Genomic DNA, 18,786 nt, shown 5'->3' with positions numbered 1-18,786 from the left:
GGCGAGCTGCTGGCATTTACCTTCAGCTGCAAACACCAGTTTTTTCTGTCGAACCCTCTCATGCGAGATGTTTCGCTTACGGGAAACCTATCTAAACACCACAGGAAGGAAACATGTTCTTGACAACTGGTCTGAATAACTGATGATTAAAAGAGAAACTCAAGATGACATTCCGTTGGTGTCCAAAGAGAAATGGGAAACAGACGGAGCACAGTAGACTGTTGGTTGGCAAGTCCGACCCCGCATTGTCACCACAACAAAACGAGAACAACGTAGTCCTGCAGAAGACTCTAACGACGCTCGACAGCGTGGCAGTAAGCGTTGGTATCATGATCGGAGCCGGAATTTTCATTTCGCCAACAGGAGTCTACAAAAACACCGGCTCCGTGGGAATGACCCTTGTCGCGTGGACCATCGGAGGATGCATCGCCCTGCTTGGAGCTCTCAGCTTCGTCGAATTGGGAACAACCATCCCGAAGTCTGGAGGGTTCTATTCTTACATATTGGAGGCATTTGGACCACTGCTGGCTTTCTTGACCCTCTGGATCACTCTAATTCTAGCCGAACCGTGCTCCCTCGCAATTCGGTGCCTAACCTTCTCTGAATACGTGATCAGGGCCATATTTGCAGGCCAAACCACAGACCTACCGGTAGAACGGATGTTGGCTGTATCCACTCTGCGTAAGTACACAACCCCTTGTTCCATGGCATAGTGTGTACTGCCTTATGATACATATTTGTATTTTGGTCCGCCAAGCCAATAATGGAGAGTGCAGCAGCCACAATATAGGGACAATTAAGAGCTGACAATGCGACTGGGGAATACAGACGTTACAAATCCGGACTTTGTATTTAATAGGTCGAGTTAAATACCATGCATATGGCTAGTGTCCTACATGGTGACACAAAAATTAGTTTTAAACTACATCGACTTTTAGATGACTCTGTCGTTCACTTCTAGGTAAAGAGTACATTTTCAGAACGCAGTCAATTGGCCCTCTCTCATACAATAGAATTATTTCTCTCTAAATTTCTTTCACACGTTCGCATGATCAATAATTACACTTCAACACACTTTAGGCTGTGGCATCATACATCTCTCTATCCCAGAAGTAGTGAACAACAATAGTTTTATTGACCCCTATCCTTCTCCCAGTATTGGTCACCTACATTAACTGCATCAGGGTAAAGACAGCGGCCGTGTTTCAAATTGTTCTCACCTTCATCAAGATCGGGTCTCTAATGGTTATCAGCACTATAGGACTCGTCCACCTTTGTCAGGGTAGGTTTTGCGTTCACAATTACTGCGTTCTTGGGATTTTTTTTCGGAAGGGAAGAACCTAACGTTGGTATAACACCAGCTTCATCCATTCTTACACAATATGGTGAGTGTAGTTGTCCGCATGAATTACAAGTGGAAACCTATCAAGAACTGTGGCGCTGAAGATAATGTGCAATTGTAATCCACTCTTTTTGTTACGAATACGTGCATTTTCTCAAGAACAGATTCTTACACCATGGAAACAAAGAATGAACTTTGAATTACGGTACCAATAAACGAGCGAGTACTGCGCAGGTTGCATTACGTAAATAATACACGGTATCTAATAAAAATGTTTACATCAAATCAATTCTTAACATCCATCTATTTCCATTTTGAGTATTTTTGGGCTAATTTCAATCAATATTAATATCTTATTTAGCGGCAAGTTGTGGTGTTGAACGAAAGAGACCAAATATAACTTATACATTAATTGGGCTTTTTGTTATTGATGTTACACAGGGAACACTGATAATATAGAGGAACCTTTCCACGGAAGCACGGCCTCACCGTCGTTGTTTGCCACAGCCCTACTCCATGCTTTGTATGCCTATGACGGCTGGTAAGCATGAAGACCCCCCATATAGCAATATTAAAAGGAAGCGGTCATCGGAACTGCCCATGTGCGACTTTCTTGTTTACATACGATGTATTACATGCACTATATGTAGATGCATCATGTCAACATAACTGCAACATTTAAATTTTATGATGCACATTATGACAACCATGTTCATTAGACACCAACGTACCTTGGATACAGTGTTTACATCGGTCGTAGGGGTCGCCAGCGACCTATGAGCACAGTACCGACGACCGCCTCCCATTAACCGACTCGATCGCTCCTTTTTATGGTGGTCAACTATTTGGGACTGAGCAAAATGTCTGCTATCAAAGTCGTGTTCAAGTTGTGCTATTATCTTCATTATGGTTACGCCTCTGTCGGTATATACGTGTATATATATATATATATATATATATATATATATATATATATATATATATATATATATATATATATATATATATATATATATTTAATAAAATAATATTGACCGTGCGTGCTATGAATGCCAATGAAACCGCAGGACATCATACATCACGCCGGGGTTCGCAGTTTACGTGCATTGCTGGTTGCCACCTAAACTTTTTCATGTTGTATATATGTGGGAGACATGGAATATCTACTTTGTCAAATAATTCCTCTTTATCAGGATGCCACCAGATTTAGCCCGATCTCAAGAAATAATACAAATAGGAACAAAAAATCCTTCTTATGATGTGGGTATTTGGGGTTAGATGAGCTGCTGGGCAAGGGTGTACAAGGGGTTTCGGCATGCGAAATGGTCGAAATATACTTGTATGTCATCAAAATAGTTTCAAGAGCAAAATGCTGTATTAGATCCTTTATATAGGTCCTATAATTAACCCAAGTTGAACTTTTATATGCTCATATGCGGGCATACTTAAACGAGTTAGCATTTATTTTCATGAAGAGCAAACATAATATAAAAACACCAAGGATATTGTTGAAATTTGAATAAAACTGCTGAATGTAGAAAGTGTCATGGGTGCAACTTCGCCCTTAGTTTGATATTTGTTAGTCTTTTTTATTTAACAGTTCAGGCTGTTCGTGAGTTTTGTTGTTTTCATCGCATGTTTCCCACCATTTTTGTATTTATTACTCTTTGTTTTACTGTTTTTGTTGGTCACTTGTTCAAGCAGTCTAGACTTCTGACCAAAGCCTAAATAAGACAAAATAACATTTTATCCAAATGAAAAAATCCTTCGAAGCCCTTCAATAAGTGGAACACTTACATCCTGATCAACTTGCGCGAGGAAATCATTGCAAAACATACTTTAGAAGTTCAGTGTAAGTACGTATGACCAAAAAACTGCGGAACGAGCACGATTTGAAGACTATTGTCTACTTGACAGTATGTATATGTATTTCTCATTTTCTAGGGAACGCTGACATTTTAACTGACTTGCACTTTCATGAATGTATATTTTATCTTTTCATTCTTCGTTTATTTTGTTTCTTTCCTTTGATGTTTAGGTCTTCTTCGATGTTTTTTACAGAAGAATTAAATAACCCCAAAACGTAAGTAACATTTGATTGGCATCTTCTACATCAAATGCGTAATATATTATATATATATCTCTTGGGAAATTACAGTGCTCGATGCTAAGCAGAGCGTCATAAATGATAACACATAATAGCAATAACAACAATACTAATAACACTTCTGACTGAAGATTGCAGGATGCTTGAAACTTAAGTAACAGATTTCATTACTTTGTACTTGAAGTAATTTGTGTTATTATTATATATATATATATATATATATATATATATATATATATATATATATATATATATATATATATAACTATTGAGAGACAATTTGAACACTTACTACAGATATTAAACACTTACAAAAATGAAAAATGTATCCACATCTCAAGCAACTTACAGTTTGTGACTGTTCTTCGTTTGTGTTTTTCTTTGCAGCGTACTTTTCCGATCAGTTTGTATTTCTGTGCCGTTGGTGACACTTCTCTACATCATGACCAACCTGTCGTATCTGGTAGTGATGACGCCACAACAGATCTCGTCCCATGAAGCCGTGGCTGTTGTAGGTTCACTTCTCTGATGAGACCTTCCTTCACCAGCAATCCCGGTTCATAATATCCCAAAGTTACACGTTTTGTTTTTTTTGTTTGTTGTTCTTTCGACACAGAGACGTGAGCTGTTTACAACTTTCATATCAAATTACGGCAAAGAGTACGTTTTCTACATTTACAAAAGAGAAGGGTTCGGATGACATTTACAAACTTCAAGACAGAGGATAGGTTTAAGTTGGGTTCTAATCGACCTTCTTCCATTGCATCTGATATTGCAAAATTCAACATAATTTACATTTTGAAATGGCTTGAAGGAAAAGAGGACCGCTTTCAAGAGCTTTCATATTTTCTCTTAGATTTCCATATTTTGTGACTGACCAAGTAATCAATCGTATAACAACAGCCTTGTATTATCAGGTTATTTCATTTTAAGGTAGTATGGGCCTCAAAAGTGAAAGACTTCAACTTTTGCTCAAACGTTCCTTAACGAAACTTTCAACCATTCTCTTACCCAATCAACGATAAAAATCGGGGTCGCAGTGCAAAAAGTTGGAACTAGCGAAACAAATTACCCAACTTTTTGCGATATTTCAAATTAAAAATGGCCGCCATTCCTGTGTTGACGCTATGGGTGAAAAATGAAAGTTTGGATTTTCGAAAACCTAAGAAGGTCAAAGTTTTCTTTCCCCTAGAGCTTTAAAATGGGCCCCACAAGTGGTACATTGGAAAAGAATTGTAAAAATTTGAGAGTCCGACTATCTGTCCCCGAGATGCGTTCTACCCTAAATGTCAACAGGCAAAGGTGTTTCAAGTCGAAAGTTTATGAAATGTCATTACTTTCTAACAATCCGTCTAGACTCCTTCGACATTACTCTCTATATAACTTTAAACTGTCTTGTGCAGTTACAAATCCATTTTGTAGGTTTGTCTGTTTTATTGTCTGTTTGCTTTGTCAGACGTTTGGCAACATCACTATGAGTTGTGTGCCGTGGATCATGCCCACGTTCGTCGCTATATCAATACTTGGTTCGATGAATGGTTCGCTCTTTGCAATCTCAAGGTACGTACGCGGAGACTCTATTTCAGAGACACTAAATTATAATCATGCCGTTGGTAACCGTGAAATTTTGTGTGGTTAACTGCCAAGTAGAATGATATTTAATGTTATATTAGAGCAAAATTCCATTTTATGCGTCTCAGGGAAACATGTTCCATCATGTGGACCCAATACCATGGTGCATGGTGGCATCGCCCGTTATGGAAATCACATAAGCTGCATGCTGAACCTATGTTTCTAGATATTTTGACCTTTTTATTGCCATCAAAGGATACATAACCGATGTGAATTATTCCGTCAAACAGCTGAAAATTTGTCCTACTTCTATTCCCGGACGCCGAAATTGATATAAATTATGATAACGACAGGGGTGAACTTTGGTCTGCTATAGAAAGTTTTTCCACAATTTTTTGTTGTTTTGTTTAAATGAGTGTAGCATACTGACATTTCTTCCGGATAAAAATAGATACCATTGTTGGGATTTAGACCAATACGAAAATTATCAAAGGATATAAATATAGCATAGTATTATTGATATGATATCAAATTAATTAATGAAGATACAAATACCGGTATACCAGCACCGTTAATGTGCATGCCATGTATGAAAACCATTTCTTTCTTGTTATGTTTATAAGTTCCGATTGAACTTGTCTTATTTTTCCTTTCGGTTGATGAATAGTTTATTTTTCACGGAAGTAATTTACATACCCCGCCCCTTTTGTCGTCAACCCATGCTATGTTGTCTGGAAAGTGAATGCACCATAGAAATATGTTATTGTCAATCGTTGTCTGACCATGTGTTTCAGTTTAGATGTATAATATGGAACCACATAGCTATCGGCCGTTCAAGTGTTAGAAACGTGCAGGCAGGATATCGCCAGTCATTGCGAACCAAAAAGCAGCAATTGTATAACAGAATGACCATAGCTTTTCCACTGTGGTTTGTGAGGCTTAATTACGTACCGTTCATGTCACAGGAAACAGTTCTTGGAAGTTCCCCTTCATCGTAGCATGCACTACATTATGTTTGATGGAGAAACCAAAAACTTGTGATGTAGACAGTCTTAAGATAGACAAAGAAATTGCAAACATTGTCTAACCCATGAAGAATAAGTTTGTCTTGTATAGGCTTGCGTTTGGAAACGTCACTTATTCCCTTCTTTCGTAACCGCTAGTTACTATTAACGCTCGGATTATGGAAGTCGTCAGGAAATGATTTACACCAATATACTACCAGAATGAATACAAATTTGCCACACTTTTGACTGACATTAAATAGACCGGGCATTTGTCACATATATACTCTAAGGAAAGGTTAATGCTGTGTGGTCAATCTCTCTCAACGACTGATGAGCACACGTAAATGCCCGCCCTTTAATACAGCTTTGCCAAAATCCCAGCTTCTAGATATCTGTAAATACAAGCGTAATGTAAATTTGCCCTTAAGAATTTTCGAGAAAATAATGTTCTCATATTACAAAAATAGCGTTCTAGTTGTGAAGTCCACCGGTTATCGAGGTTATTTGACATTGGTATTGACATGCCCATGAGATGTACTTGAAAACCGCATATCTCCACCCAAGCAACGTGTCAGTGAATGACCCATCACACGTATATGAAAAAAACCCGAAATATATTGAAATTTTGTTTTGGGAGCATTAATTAGACGTTTTGGTATAGGGTTTCCTTGCAAGTAGATGTTTAATACGGCCACGACAACATGTGTTTCTTTCGGTATTCAAAATCCCTCGGTACGTATACCACGAGAAACGACCAGAATCGCTCGCAGTTTTAGTGGTGTCACACAAAATGGCTGCTGCGTTTGTCAGCTACTTGCAAAAGAGCTAATTTAACTACGACCACTTTGTAAAAACAATTGCCGGACAAATTGCACGACAATCGACCTACTTACACTATTACTGAAAGCTATGCCGCTTACAGGATGCCTACCGTTTTATTTTAACCTCACTGCAATATGTGAGGCATGTTTAAACATGTTTTTTTCTTTGACTTGAAAACATTACGAAGCCTTGCAGAGTTACTGGTACTTGGTGTTCGACAAATACTTCAAAAGCAATGTTTCGTTTTAGATATTAAAATTTGTTTATGCATATATACATGAAAGGGTACACACGAATTTATGATTTGCATATTCTGTCACGTGTTTAGACAGCGTAAGATGTTTTGCAGTATATGTAGTTGCGATCGATTAAAATTGTTCAAGTTGTCCAAGTGACTAATGATCTGCTAATTGTGCACTGTATATTCTAATAACCATGTCGATTCTATACCACAAATGTCATATTTACTTACTGGCCCTGACCATTAATACTCTCTGCGCTGCCATATTAAACCGAGATCAACATTTCCGCGTTTAACTTCATAGACTGACTTTTGCCGGTGCAAGAGAGCGCCACCTACCAGTTTCGTTGGCTATGATACACGTTACCCGATTCACGCCAATACCGGCTGCCATTTTCAATGTGAGTAATTGCGTTATTAATGTCATATAATGCCGTTGAAGTTACGTATGGTCAAGTTGGTTTAATGGGAGAATTCCATAACTCAGAACATGTCTATATAGGAAAATGCTGTATCTCAAAAAAGCGAAGGTCGAGCCGGACAGGGTTTTCATTAAAAAAACAATTGAAAACGATCTGACATGCATTAAGAGCTATGAATTATGCTGGCAGATTTTCCAGATGCAAAACTATAAATGGCATCCGTTTTTCGTCGTTTGTAATACAATATGTCAATACGCACATCGCTATGGCAACTTGATGGCTGGCTGGCGGGCTCTCTCTCTCTCTCTCTCTCTCTCTCTCTCTCTCTCTCTCTCTCTCTCTCTCTCTCTCTCTCTCTCTCTGGTTTTGTAATAAATATGACAAGGATTAAATTACTGATAAAAAATAAAAACAGTGAAAGCGTCACTGAAATGAATACAATATCCAATAATCCCTGTCAATTCGAAAAGCATTTCCTACTATACAGACAGTGCCGTGTAATCTTCAACCTGAAAGTTGCTAATTCTTCCTCCATGGCGCCACTTTTGAAAATAAATGTGTATCCAATATCTCTCTATATCTGTGACCAATGCATTTTCCTGAAAGCACCTTAGCAGAAAAATCGACATCACAAGGTATGAATAAATACATATACAGCATGGGCTCTGATAGACTAAATATATCCTCTTGCAGTGTATCTGTGCACTCATTATGCTGACAATCGGTGACACAGTATCTGACATTCTCGAATATACCACAGCCGGGGGTTTCATCGTTTTTGGGGTGACTGTGGCTGGTTTGATCTATCTCAGATGGTCCAAGCCGGAAATGACGCGTCCGTTCAAGGTAGGTACATGTATTAGTTGCTGCCAGGTACCTTGTTGCTCCCTTCACTTGTCGACCAACCCATTGTGTATACACAATGGGTACTGGCTGTACAAATCCAAATGTCTTCCTTGTATATGACGTTTCGCTCCCTTTCATCACTGAAATTACAAATTGTCCCAATGCACCTTCATTTTTATAGCCTGAGGAATATGATGTACAGAAATAAAAAACATAGAATTATTAATGCCATGTGTTTTCATGTAAATTAAAACAGATATGATTAGGTGCAATATTGAACATAACGTTGTTAAAAAATCAAGTATGTGAACTTTAATCGTGTACTCTTAGCACTGGAATGTATAATTAGGACAGTTTATGATCATAAATTTAGCTATCTGCACTTTCACTTATGCTTCGTCAACATTTTCGCCCTTTAATGGAATCTCACTTTATTTTTGTCTTCAGATGCCTCTCATTTCACACATCATTTTCTTTGGGATTTGCATTTTCGTCTCCGTCGCCCCGATGTTCAAGACACCGAAGACGACGCTAGTTGGCGTTTCTCTCATGCTAACTGGAATACCGTTATATTTCATGATCACGCGCGAAACAAAACTCAAGGTTTGGTCTCAGAAATATGCAGGTACGGCCTTCAGGTTTTGATGTTCAGCGCAAGAACCTTGCCGAACGTTTGCGACATTCCGCTGTTTGTAAGCGAAACAACATGCCTAATTCGAATTATTTGCACTGATTGCAAGAAAAAAAGAGCTAAGTTAGAAATTCCAGTACCATTAAATTGACAGAATGTTCAAGGCAGAAAATCTTACACAGTAATTCCTAACCATGAACTTGAAAGTGCTACTAAACGTTCAATTCCTAAGTGTTACTCAAGGCAAAATACTGAACTGAATGACAAATGAAACTTTGAAGTCGAAGTCGTGACTGTTCGTTACTTTCGTTACAGTAACGGTACACCATCATTTGTGACTAAATTTAAGGTTGTTAAAGGTCTAACTTAGGACTATTTGTGGATTCAACAATTTTGATTGTCGGAAAGATTTGAAATTGGGATAATCTCTCTCTCTCTCTCTCTCTCTCTCTCTCTCTCTCTCTCTCTCTCTCTCTCTCTCTCTCTCTCTCTCTCTCTCTCTCTCTCTCTCTCTCTCTCATGGTCCATAACAAATAGATAAATTCAAAATAACACGTGACATTTCAGTCCTTGCCTATATATATATATATATTTTACAGATAAATTCACTAGGCTCGTACAGTTGCTATTGGTTGTCGTTTATCCGAAGGACGAGTTTCATGTCTCTTAACAGCAGTGAAGCTTTTATCATCGAGTTGGAGATTTTCAGTGTCGTGTACATTTACAGTCGCGTGTAGAAGTGATATATGGTACAGGGGATGATCAACATAATTCATAAAGTAAAACACAAGTAACCGTGGAAACATCACCATCTCTACAAATGGGTTTTACAGCTCTATTGGAACTTTGTCGCATTTTCCAGAAACGACAACAAGTCATCACATTCACCGAATAGTTGTTTTTTCAGAATTTTGCTCCTGTTTGTAAAATGAAATCTCTGATTTTGCTGCCAAAAGCATGTCCACATACCCATCGTTCAACTTACCAACACACTCTTGCATAATTACATGTAATATCTGATGTTATTGCTGAAAACTGACCGGTCCAGACCAGAGTTCGTTTGAGAAGATAATAACATTGCATATTGCGCACAGCGCGATTTGACAGGACTGTTACTTTGCGTCCCATCTGACTTCGGGAGAATAATGTTGTTTTCTTGAAACAAAGTAGTGAAAATACCATTAGAGGTTAGGCTGCATTCACAAACACCCCTTGAAGGGGGAGGAATTGACGCGGATGGACTTGAAGGGTAATACTATGCAGGGGGGGGGGGCACTTGAAAGGATTAGAAATTTAAAACGGACCCGAAACAAAACTGTCTCTGATTGATATGAAATATGTGTTTGGTGGTCAATTTAAGCTATAATGTCTAGCTAATTTTGGGTGTTTTTTTAATCCATTGCAGTTTCTTGTTCTACTCCCTAAAGCGTGATGAAAAGTCCAGCACAGCTACATTGTGTACAGTAGTCAGCATTGTTATTGTTTAAAATTTAATTCGAGTCCGGACTAGAATTTATTTGTCATCAGTAACAATGATTATGGTCTTTACATCTGCGTATACAGAGTATTTGCAAAACATAATTTCATTATTGCTGTGGGAGTAGAACAAGAAACGTAACAGCATTCGATACACAGCCTCGCACAAAACATACTTGATTGGCCAAAAGCTACACCTAATGTCCCTTTTATACAAGTATGTTATTGTGTCCGGTTTTTCTGACAGGTGAGGGAAGTCACCCTGTTTCCAAACCTTTCTTATGTGATCACAAACGGGGCAATATTTGTAATGTTTACCTTCATTTGTATTTGGCTTGAAATTGTACAGAGGGCATTAGTATTGTTTATCGAGAAACTTATTACAGCCTAAAAGTCAATATATATCAACTTAAATATATACTTATATATCACAGATATCATGGCAAGTTTTGTCAGTGGAACACTTTACGCGTAAATTACCATGAGAAGTGAAATAATGGTTTTGAGTGAAATTCCAATATCATATTTGAACACCTTATTTGATTCAGGTACACTTGCATCAATTGTCAAACTATTATAAAAACACAGATTTAGTCAGTTTAGTATTGTAAAAACAATATTCATAGTTTTCTCATACACGCCCATGTATGGTGTATCGAAATTTTCGGTGGAATTCCAAAATCAAATTTCTTGTACACATATATGCACTTGTAACCACCCTATTCTAATCGAGTACAGTTATGTCAATTATCCATCGTCTACACAGTATAAACATTAATATTGCAAGTTTTATATTGGGAAAAATATTGTTTTCTCATAGACTCCTATCTATAGTGAATCATCATTTTTGGTGAAATTCAAAAATTAAATTTCTCGTACAGATGTGCACTTGTAACCATCGTTTACTAATCGAGTACATTTATATCAATTCCAATACCTATAAATGAGCAAATATTGCTAGTTTTACATTTAAGCAATAAATCACACCAAGCAACGGTATACCACACGGTTTTGACCAGTCCATGTCATATTTGCGAGTATATATATGAAGTGAACTGGTCAAAATCGAGTGGTATACCGTCGCTGGGTGTGATTGAAATTTTGGTGTGGAACATCAAAATGGATCATTTGCTCAAGCTGACAGCTCGCGCGTATGCCAGTCGTGGTATATCGCGAATATACCACGGTTCTTTTCGTGTCTCGATCAATCGCTGTATTTGCGCCATCCATATACTGGTGTGATATAATGGAAATTATATCATGCCAGTATATTGATGGCGCAAATACAGCGATGTGATTGGTCGAGACGCCAAAAGAACCGTGGTATATTGGCGATATACCACGGCTGGCATACGCGCGAGCTCACAGCTTTAGCAAAAATCTGTTTTTGACGTTCCTCGCCAGAATTTCAATATACTGTTATGATACAATAGCAATAAATCACACCCAATGACGGTATACCACTCTATTTTGACCAGTTCATTCCATATATGCACTTGCTATCGCTCGTGCATATATGTCGTGAACTGGTCAAATTCTCGTGGTATACCGTCATTGGGTGTGCTTTATTGCTGAAATATTGTTCATAAATACATGTATCTCATAGATTACCATATGCAGTGAATCAACATTATCGATGAAATCCAAAAATCAAAGTTTTTGTACACACATGCACTTTTACCTGCTACTTCAAGCAAAGTACATTTACATGAATTATCAAACACATATAAATGTAGAAATATAGCTTGTTTTAATGGGAAAATGTTAATAGCTTGCCCAAAAGACTTCGGTATATTATGATTTGAAATTTTTGGACGCAGCACTATATCGGTCACATTTTGCCTTCCTTTGAGGGGGACTTCAAAATTATGGCAAGTCAGAAGGGAGGACTTGAACGCATTGTGAGTTTGTTAAGGGGCACTTGAAAAAATCTACACATTTCTTTTACAATCTCCCGTCCCCTCTCCCCGTTCAGAGGTGTTTGTGAATGCAGCCTTACAAGTATTTTCCCTGGAGTCAGATTGGCTTTTGTTAGGACTTCAATTTTAGATCTGGCCACAAAAAGGTTTTAATACCGCCCTCAACAGTTCAGTTTCAGTCATCATGGAGACTGTACTATTATCACAGGAGGGCACTAAATATACGTGTACAGCCAAGGGCATACTTCATTTCCGGCCAATTTTTATTTGCACACTATTTGCATATAATTTCGACCTTCCTGCTACATCAGTGAGCCTAGATTTGATTTAATTTATGGGAACCAGCTAATATATCAAAGACTACTTAGTAATCTGCGTTTCTGTCGATTTTTTGTTTATGGATGTATATTTTCAATAAAGTTGTTGAATACTTCTAATTTTTTCCATCGTATAGTTGTCATTGTGAAGAGGTGATTGCACAGTGGAGTTAATTAGTACAGCGCCCTCATAGGAAGGGGATAGCACATTGAGATCACTCAGCTCTCTGGGTAGCACGACAGTCATGCTAAATGGGAGTCTTGAGCGCGCCCTTGAGATTTTAGCTTTTCTTAGGTGGCATAGGCCTAAATGAGGCAGAGTTCTGTTACAATGGCTGGAAATAGGTCGGCATATTCTTCTTCCGTCTCCGTTAAAATTGTGAATCCACAAATCGATGACCCCTTTAAGAGATGATAAAAATATGTCATGTCCCCAGAGCAGACTATTGCTATGCTAATTTTTCATGCTTTGAATATCGGTAGCTTTGGTCTTTATGTTAAAGCTACAGAAACCGTGACCTAAGAATTATTTATTTTGAAATACCAAACAATTTTTTGTCAATTCGGCGTGGCTATCGAATTCAAGTCCGGACCTGGCTTTGGCCGCTGGTCAGTGTCATCAAGCTGAGTACAGGGTATTTCAACACAACGTTGGAAGTGCATTTTAGTCCTAGAAACTGTTTCCCACACATTACACACAAACCTTTAATATATATATATATATATATATATATATATATATATATATATATATATATATATATATATATGTGTGTGTGTGTGTGTGTGTGTGTGTGTGTGTGTATGTATGTGTATATGTATATATGTATGTATGTATATATATATATATATATATATATATATATATATATATATAATATTATATATATATATATATATTATATATATATATATATATAATTACGAGTTTATTGTACAGTACAGTTGGACAGCAAACCTAAGTTCCGAATTTCCAGCCATTGGTATTTCCCGCCACTTTCGGTACGCGTTGTTACCATACAATACTGTGTTTTAGTCCGTTTACCCCTGTATGTACGTCCCTTTTATACAAGGGTCTAATTTTCACACTACAAAAAACGTTTTTCACGAAAACCACGAAAACTAATAAGGAACATCTAGCACCATTGTTGAGCGTTATCATGGCATTATGTAAGTTTGTTCTTTGTCATGACTTGCAGTGTGAGTTGCTACGCCATTACGATTGGGTTTGAAACAACAGTTCTTTCTGAAAAATAGGAAAACAGACACTCCTTCCAGTAGTGTAATCTTGTGAAGTACGTATTTCTATGGAGGGACTATAGATGTTGGACAGCTTCGTTTCAGTCTTTGTTTAGCCCTCTTAATCTGCAATCTTAGGTCTGATTGGCACTTTTGCAGACTAAGGAGTCGACATAATATAGGTCGATCATCGTAGTCTGCTTGGTCAACGATAATCATCAGCATCGAGTTAAAAATATACAGTGGCTCATGGTTCCGCTACACGTTCGTTCTTGCTCTTGCCGCTGGCTTCAACGTCTCATGAGAAAGTTAGGACAATTTGATTGTTTATCGCTCAACGGATGCAGTTTTGGGAAAGATGCTCGTATCTGACAGATAATGCGAAATCTAAGAGATAGAGCCTCACAAGACGAGAGAACGGTTGATCAGGTTTATCGTCGAAGTGAAAAATTACACAGTTGATGTGTCAAGATGGGGATGATATCGGTTTTCCTGCCAATTCTCAATGTCCTCATCTTTTCAGAAAGAGTCATCTAATTGTACATAGAGCGATTTGAAAATCCTTCAAATCACTTATGAACAAGCAATTGTCCATTAATCGGCAGTAATAAAAAGACTCTTTCATTGGCAAATGTATTGCAAAAACATCTTCTCATCGTGCATAATTTTCTGAAATTTGCATAATTCGCATCTATTACACGATTACTTAATTAAAAGACTTTTTTGTCATCTCTTATTGAACGTCCCTGGAATATTAGTGACTTGCAAGTTCATCATGTCACGGTTTGCACCCTTGGGAGTGAGGTGTGAGCAATGAAAGACTGCCATTATCCCATAATAAGTGTCCCTAAATGAATGAAGAGTTTATGGCCAGGGTCAAATCACTGGGAAACAACCAACACCAGAACAAATATTTACGTGTTTGAGATCTCGAGGTTCATATCTTTAATACATCGTTCACCGTTTCAAACCCAATAATTTACCTTTACCAAGAATTAGAGAAAGAAGTCGATATTCAAACTAGAGGAGAACTTTGTATGTAATATTGCAGAGAGAGAGAGAGAGAGAGAGAGAGAGAGAGAGAGAGAATATATGTTTTCAAAGAAACTGCGTCCATCTGAGGTAAAATAATACCTTCGTTGGACAAGTTATAATTACTTTCAATGAAAGGAAAGTGATCGTCAACATCTCCATCTGGAGAAAACTATCGCCATTATTGTTCAACTTCTATTAGGGTCATGATTTCAACTGCTATGATAACAGCTTAGGTTTCCAAATTTGAACATCACTAAACACGTTGATAATTTAAAAGTCAGGAAATTATGTCGAGCTGTCGGATGCAAGCTTTTCCCGACATCTACCAGAAAGGGTGTGACCTTGCCGAGGCAAAAACTGCGGAAACTGTCTCGTCCGACATCTCGATGCGTAAATAAACTTTCGTGCGCATGAACCTTAACCTTACGTGACGTCACTGCATTGCTGATGGGTCGGCAGTTTAGTGTACGCTAATCCAGTTAGCATTGAAATACGTCAGAAATTTGAATTTTCTCACATTGAATATCGAAGAAAATTCAAACAAAAATTATCGACTTTTTTCTCTTTGGGTCAGTCAATCGACACATGTTCATCCCCTGGTTAAAATTTACTGACTTTTGTTCTCTGTCTCTGTTGACCTGCCAAAGTATGTTTATTTTCAATATTCCGTCCTGATTTGACTTCACATTATAGTCTGACCTCCTGTGATTGGTTGCTGGCCAAAACACACAGACGCGGCCCGTGCTCCACGGTGGATAGTTTGCGAAATGTTTGCGAAAGGAGGGACAAACAATATTTAAGTACAGCAGTGGCCAAACCAAGTCTTTCTCGACATGAGGGAGATGCTGCCTGATGGCAGAGTTACAGAATGGAAACGGAAATGTGAGGGCGATAGCGATAGAGGCACCGTGAATCATTCAGTTAAATAAAAAATATTTTGAACATCATGTCTTTTCGTGTAATTTTTGTAACACGCAATCCTTTGAAGTGTGCGCGAGATAATAATTATTTAACCTTAAAGCATTGTTTTGAGTTGCTCCAAAGGCTCCCTCGAGCCCCTGAAAATAAGACGCACATAATTTATGCAATTCATCATGACTTGCCTCGAAATGTGGATCAGAGAGCTCGGAATTGCACGTTGTTTTGACAAGGATTTCGATTGGAACACCAATATAGATGTGTGCATCGGCCCCGAATAAAGTGACTTGCTTATATATGTCATTGAAACTTGCCAAAATTCCGCAACAGACCGGTAGTGAATGTCCATGAACCCGGGTTCACGACCATTGTTTTTGGTGCGTTCTGTTTATGGGTAATGACTGGCATATAAAGGTATCGAAATTTACAAATTCACGTGACGAAACAATCATGGTTTTGTTAGTTTTTTGACGTTGAACGGTCAGAGGTGAACGTAATACAAATCTGACCAAGGCCCAAGCAACTGCCAAGTGAGCACGTACTGAGAGAGCATGCTGTATGTCACACGTTGTTTTCCGAAAGAACCGTCGTTTCCATAGTTACCACAGCGCCTTGACCGATATTCTCATCTGGTCTCCCATGATAACTTGCGATTGCCAGCTGCGGACTAGTAATATTGGGGTTTAGATGTCCGAATAATTTCGTGTGCGAAATGCTTCTAGATAGAGATAATACTTATTTTAACGTTACCACGCTGCCATTTTCAATCAAAAATTCTAGCAAAATATCATTATTTTAAGACTCACTCTTCTTTCGGATACATGTAGGTTTGAACATTTGCACTGTACAGATTTATACCTCCCCGAAATTTGACTCCTGACCGGTTTTTTTACATGCCCCGATCAAAGTCAAGAGTGTTGTTGTTACGCCTCGAACCTACTTGTAGGTTCGTGGTAAGACTACGAACAGGAACACGGTGGCCATATGATAGCCTTCTGCGAAAAAGAAAATCTGATTTTTCAACACTGTGTTTCTTACGATCGGTGATGTCACGTTTATTTTAAGAAAACGCTGAAAATCAAAAGGTTGAATATCTATTATCTTAACTCATGGCGTTACTATTTATTTCAAATGCCCGGCTTGCACGATACGCGTTGCTGGCTCGGATGTACGTTGCACTGTGCAGGCTGATCCGGGAAGTCGAAGTCATTATCTGTATCGTGTATCACTTTTTTCGTCATAGCGCAAATGCTATCGAATATGAATATTTAGTTGCAATCTATTCTTCTGAAACGCTCCTGTACGTCACGGCCGGAGAGTCGAACTGGAACCGGTCACAGGGTGCGTTTTGAGAAAACTCGGGGCCCTATGTTCGAGGTTAGAGATACCTAGAGCCACAGAAAAGTATAGACTGTCTATGTTTGTCTGTGCTAGAGCGTACTACCACACGTTTATGTGTATGTTTTTCCTCGGTGTTCGTTTTGTTTTTGTTTTTGTTTTTTGGTGGGGGGTGTATGCCATTGTTTATATTTTGTTTGAATGGTGTGGTTTAACAGGCTGACCACAAATACACGGCTACATATGTTCAACACGTAACCACACTGTACGTTTGAGATAGCAGCCAGGGTCGAGGTCCCGACAACCGCGCCTTTGAACACTTATCTGCCGACTGGAATATCAGTGGAAAGTTTGCAAGGTTACACGTATTTTCCCTGACTTCCGCGACCTGGCTTGGCGATTACGACGGTCATTTCGATGACGTCGTAGCGACTGAAGTTCCGCCTGTTCCACTCAAAAAACGTTAATCTATTAAGGCGCTTTAAATAAAATTCTTCGTTTACCGTCCACGTGCTGGTAGGTTTTCAGTGAAAATTAAGAAAAAAACCACAATGTTGAACACTATTACAAATAAATATATAGTTTTTTGAAAAGAAACCGACTAAAAATGAACTTATGTTAATACACCTTTGTTTTTTGTCTTTGTTTGGGTTTTTTTCCTGGCTGGCTGGTAGGTTTTTCAAAAATCCAAGGATGGCAAACAAATAATTTTCTTTAAATGGCCCAAGCAAGAAAACATGGCCTTTGCTTGCGGACACGAGCGTAACTTGAAATGCACACTGAATGCCACTTGTCGTAATGCGCCAGTCAATGTAAACCCCCACCCCCCCACCTCGGGGTTTAGTGGGGGATTTGGAAATTAGTCCTGTGAAATCTGCCAAATGCCACCTAAACCAAGTAAATCCCCCACATACGGGGGTGGGGAATTTGTAAATTCCTACACACAACCACTCTTTGGAATTTTCATGTCGTAAACAACCTGCATCAATATAAAAAGTTCATGTCCAACTTCAGAACAATTTTAATCATTTAAAACAGGGTTTTGTGACATTTATGCTGTTCACAAATGTCTATCACAATCAACACAAATAGATCCAGGATAATGACATACTTTTCGCATTTGTTTTCAGCCACTTATACTGTGACTTTAAGTGTTGAGGTGTCACTGTCACGTCACCTATTTTGGAGCAAAAATTTACAATATTTTTCAGTCTAGTTTGCTTGTATGTTGTCAGGCATAAACATATTTCAGGCTAGAACAATTAGATCAAAACACCAGATGTATCATACAAGACCTGTCGCCTCAATAAACTAATTAAAGCTGATAATTAAACAAGATACATGATGTCCAATCTCACAAGTGCAGCTTTTTTGTCTTCTCGCTCTCATGCTACAAGCACAATGACACATTCTACATCAGTCATGCACTGATTTAAAACAAGCAGAGGAATGAAAATTCACAATGGTCCGTGTTTATTCATCACAAAACACACCACAAAGATACTGTGTAAACTCAACAGAACAGATGATCAGAATGATCACACTGATGAAACA

General features: G+C 38.3%; 1 protein-coding gene across 2 annotated transcripts; it reads left to right on the top strand.

The window, feature by feature from the left end:
* LOC139119116 (Y+L amino acid transporter 2-like) lies at positions 1-12,822 on the top strand. 2 transcript variants are annotated; one of them, XM_070682759.1, is made up of 10 exons: positions 1-681; positions 1,157-1,282; positions 1,784-1,883; positions 3,381-3,425; positions 3,837-3,960; positions 4,906-5,009; positions 7,396-7,492; positions 8,207-8,359; positions 8,807-8,984; positions 9,590-12,822. In XM_070682759.1, the coding sequence occupies exons 1-10, from the start codon at positions 165-167 to the stop codon at positions 9,658-9,660; spliced, it is 1,515 nt and encodes a 504-aa protein (XP_070538860.1). In that variant the 5' UTR covers positions 1-164; the 3' UTR covers positions 9,661-12,822. The 2 variants fall into 2 exon arrangements, with proteins under 2 accessions (XP_070538860.1, XP_070538857.1); XM_070682756.1 differs by having other exon boundaries at positions 9-681; positions 9,528-12,822.
* The last annotated feature ends 5,964 nt before the right edge of the window (positions 12,823-18,786 follow it).

This window comes from Ptychodera flava, chromosome 19, assembly GCF_041260155.1.
Source record: "Ptychodera flava strain L36383 chromosome 19, AS_Pfla_20210202, whole genome shotgun sequence".
Classification (NCBI taxonomy): domain Eukaryota; kingdom Metazoa; phylum Hemichordata; class Enteropneusta; family Ptychoderidae; genus Ptychodera; species Ptychodera flava.
This window is presented reverse-complemented; position numbering and strand designations above follow the sequence as displayed.

Bases quoted from the DNA above. Each gene is read 5' to 3' on its own strand.
- LOC139119116 (XM_070682756.1), top strand. From the start codon at position 165: ATGACATTCCGTTGGTGTCCAAAGAGAAATGGGAAACAGACGGAGCAC. The intron at 1,884-3,380 runs GTAAGCATGAAG...TTTGATGTTTAG, and splicing joins TTGTATGCCTATGACGGCTG to GTCTTCTTCGATGTTTTTTA. The intron at 8,360-8,806 runs GTAGGTACATGT...TTTTGTCTTCAG, and splicing joins AAATGACGCGTCCGTTCAAG to ATGCCTCTCATTTCACACAT.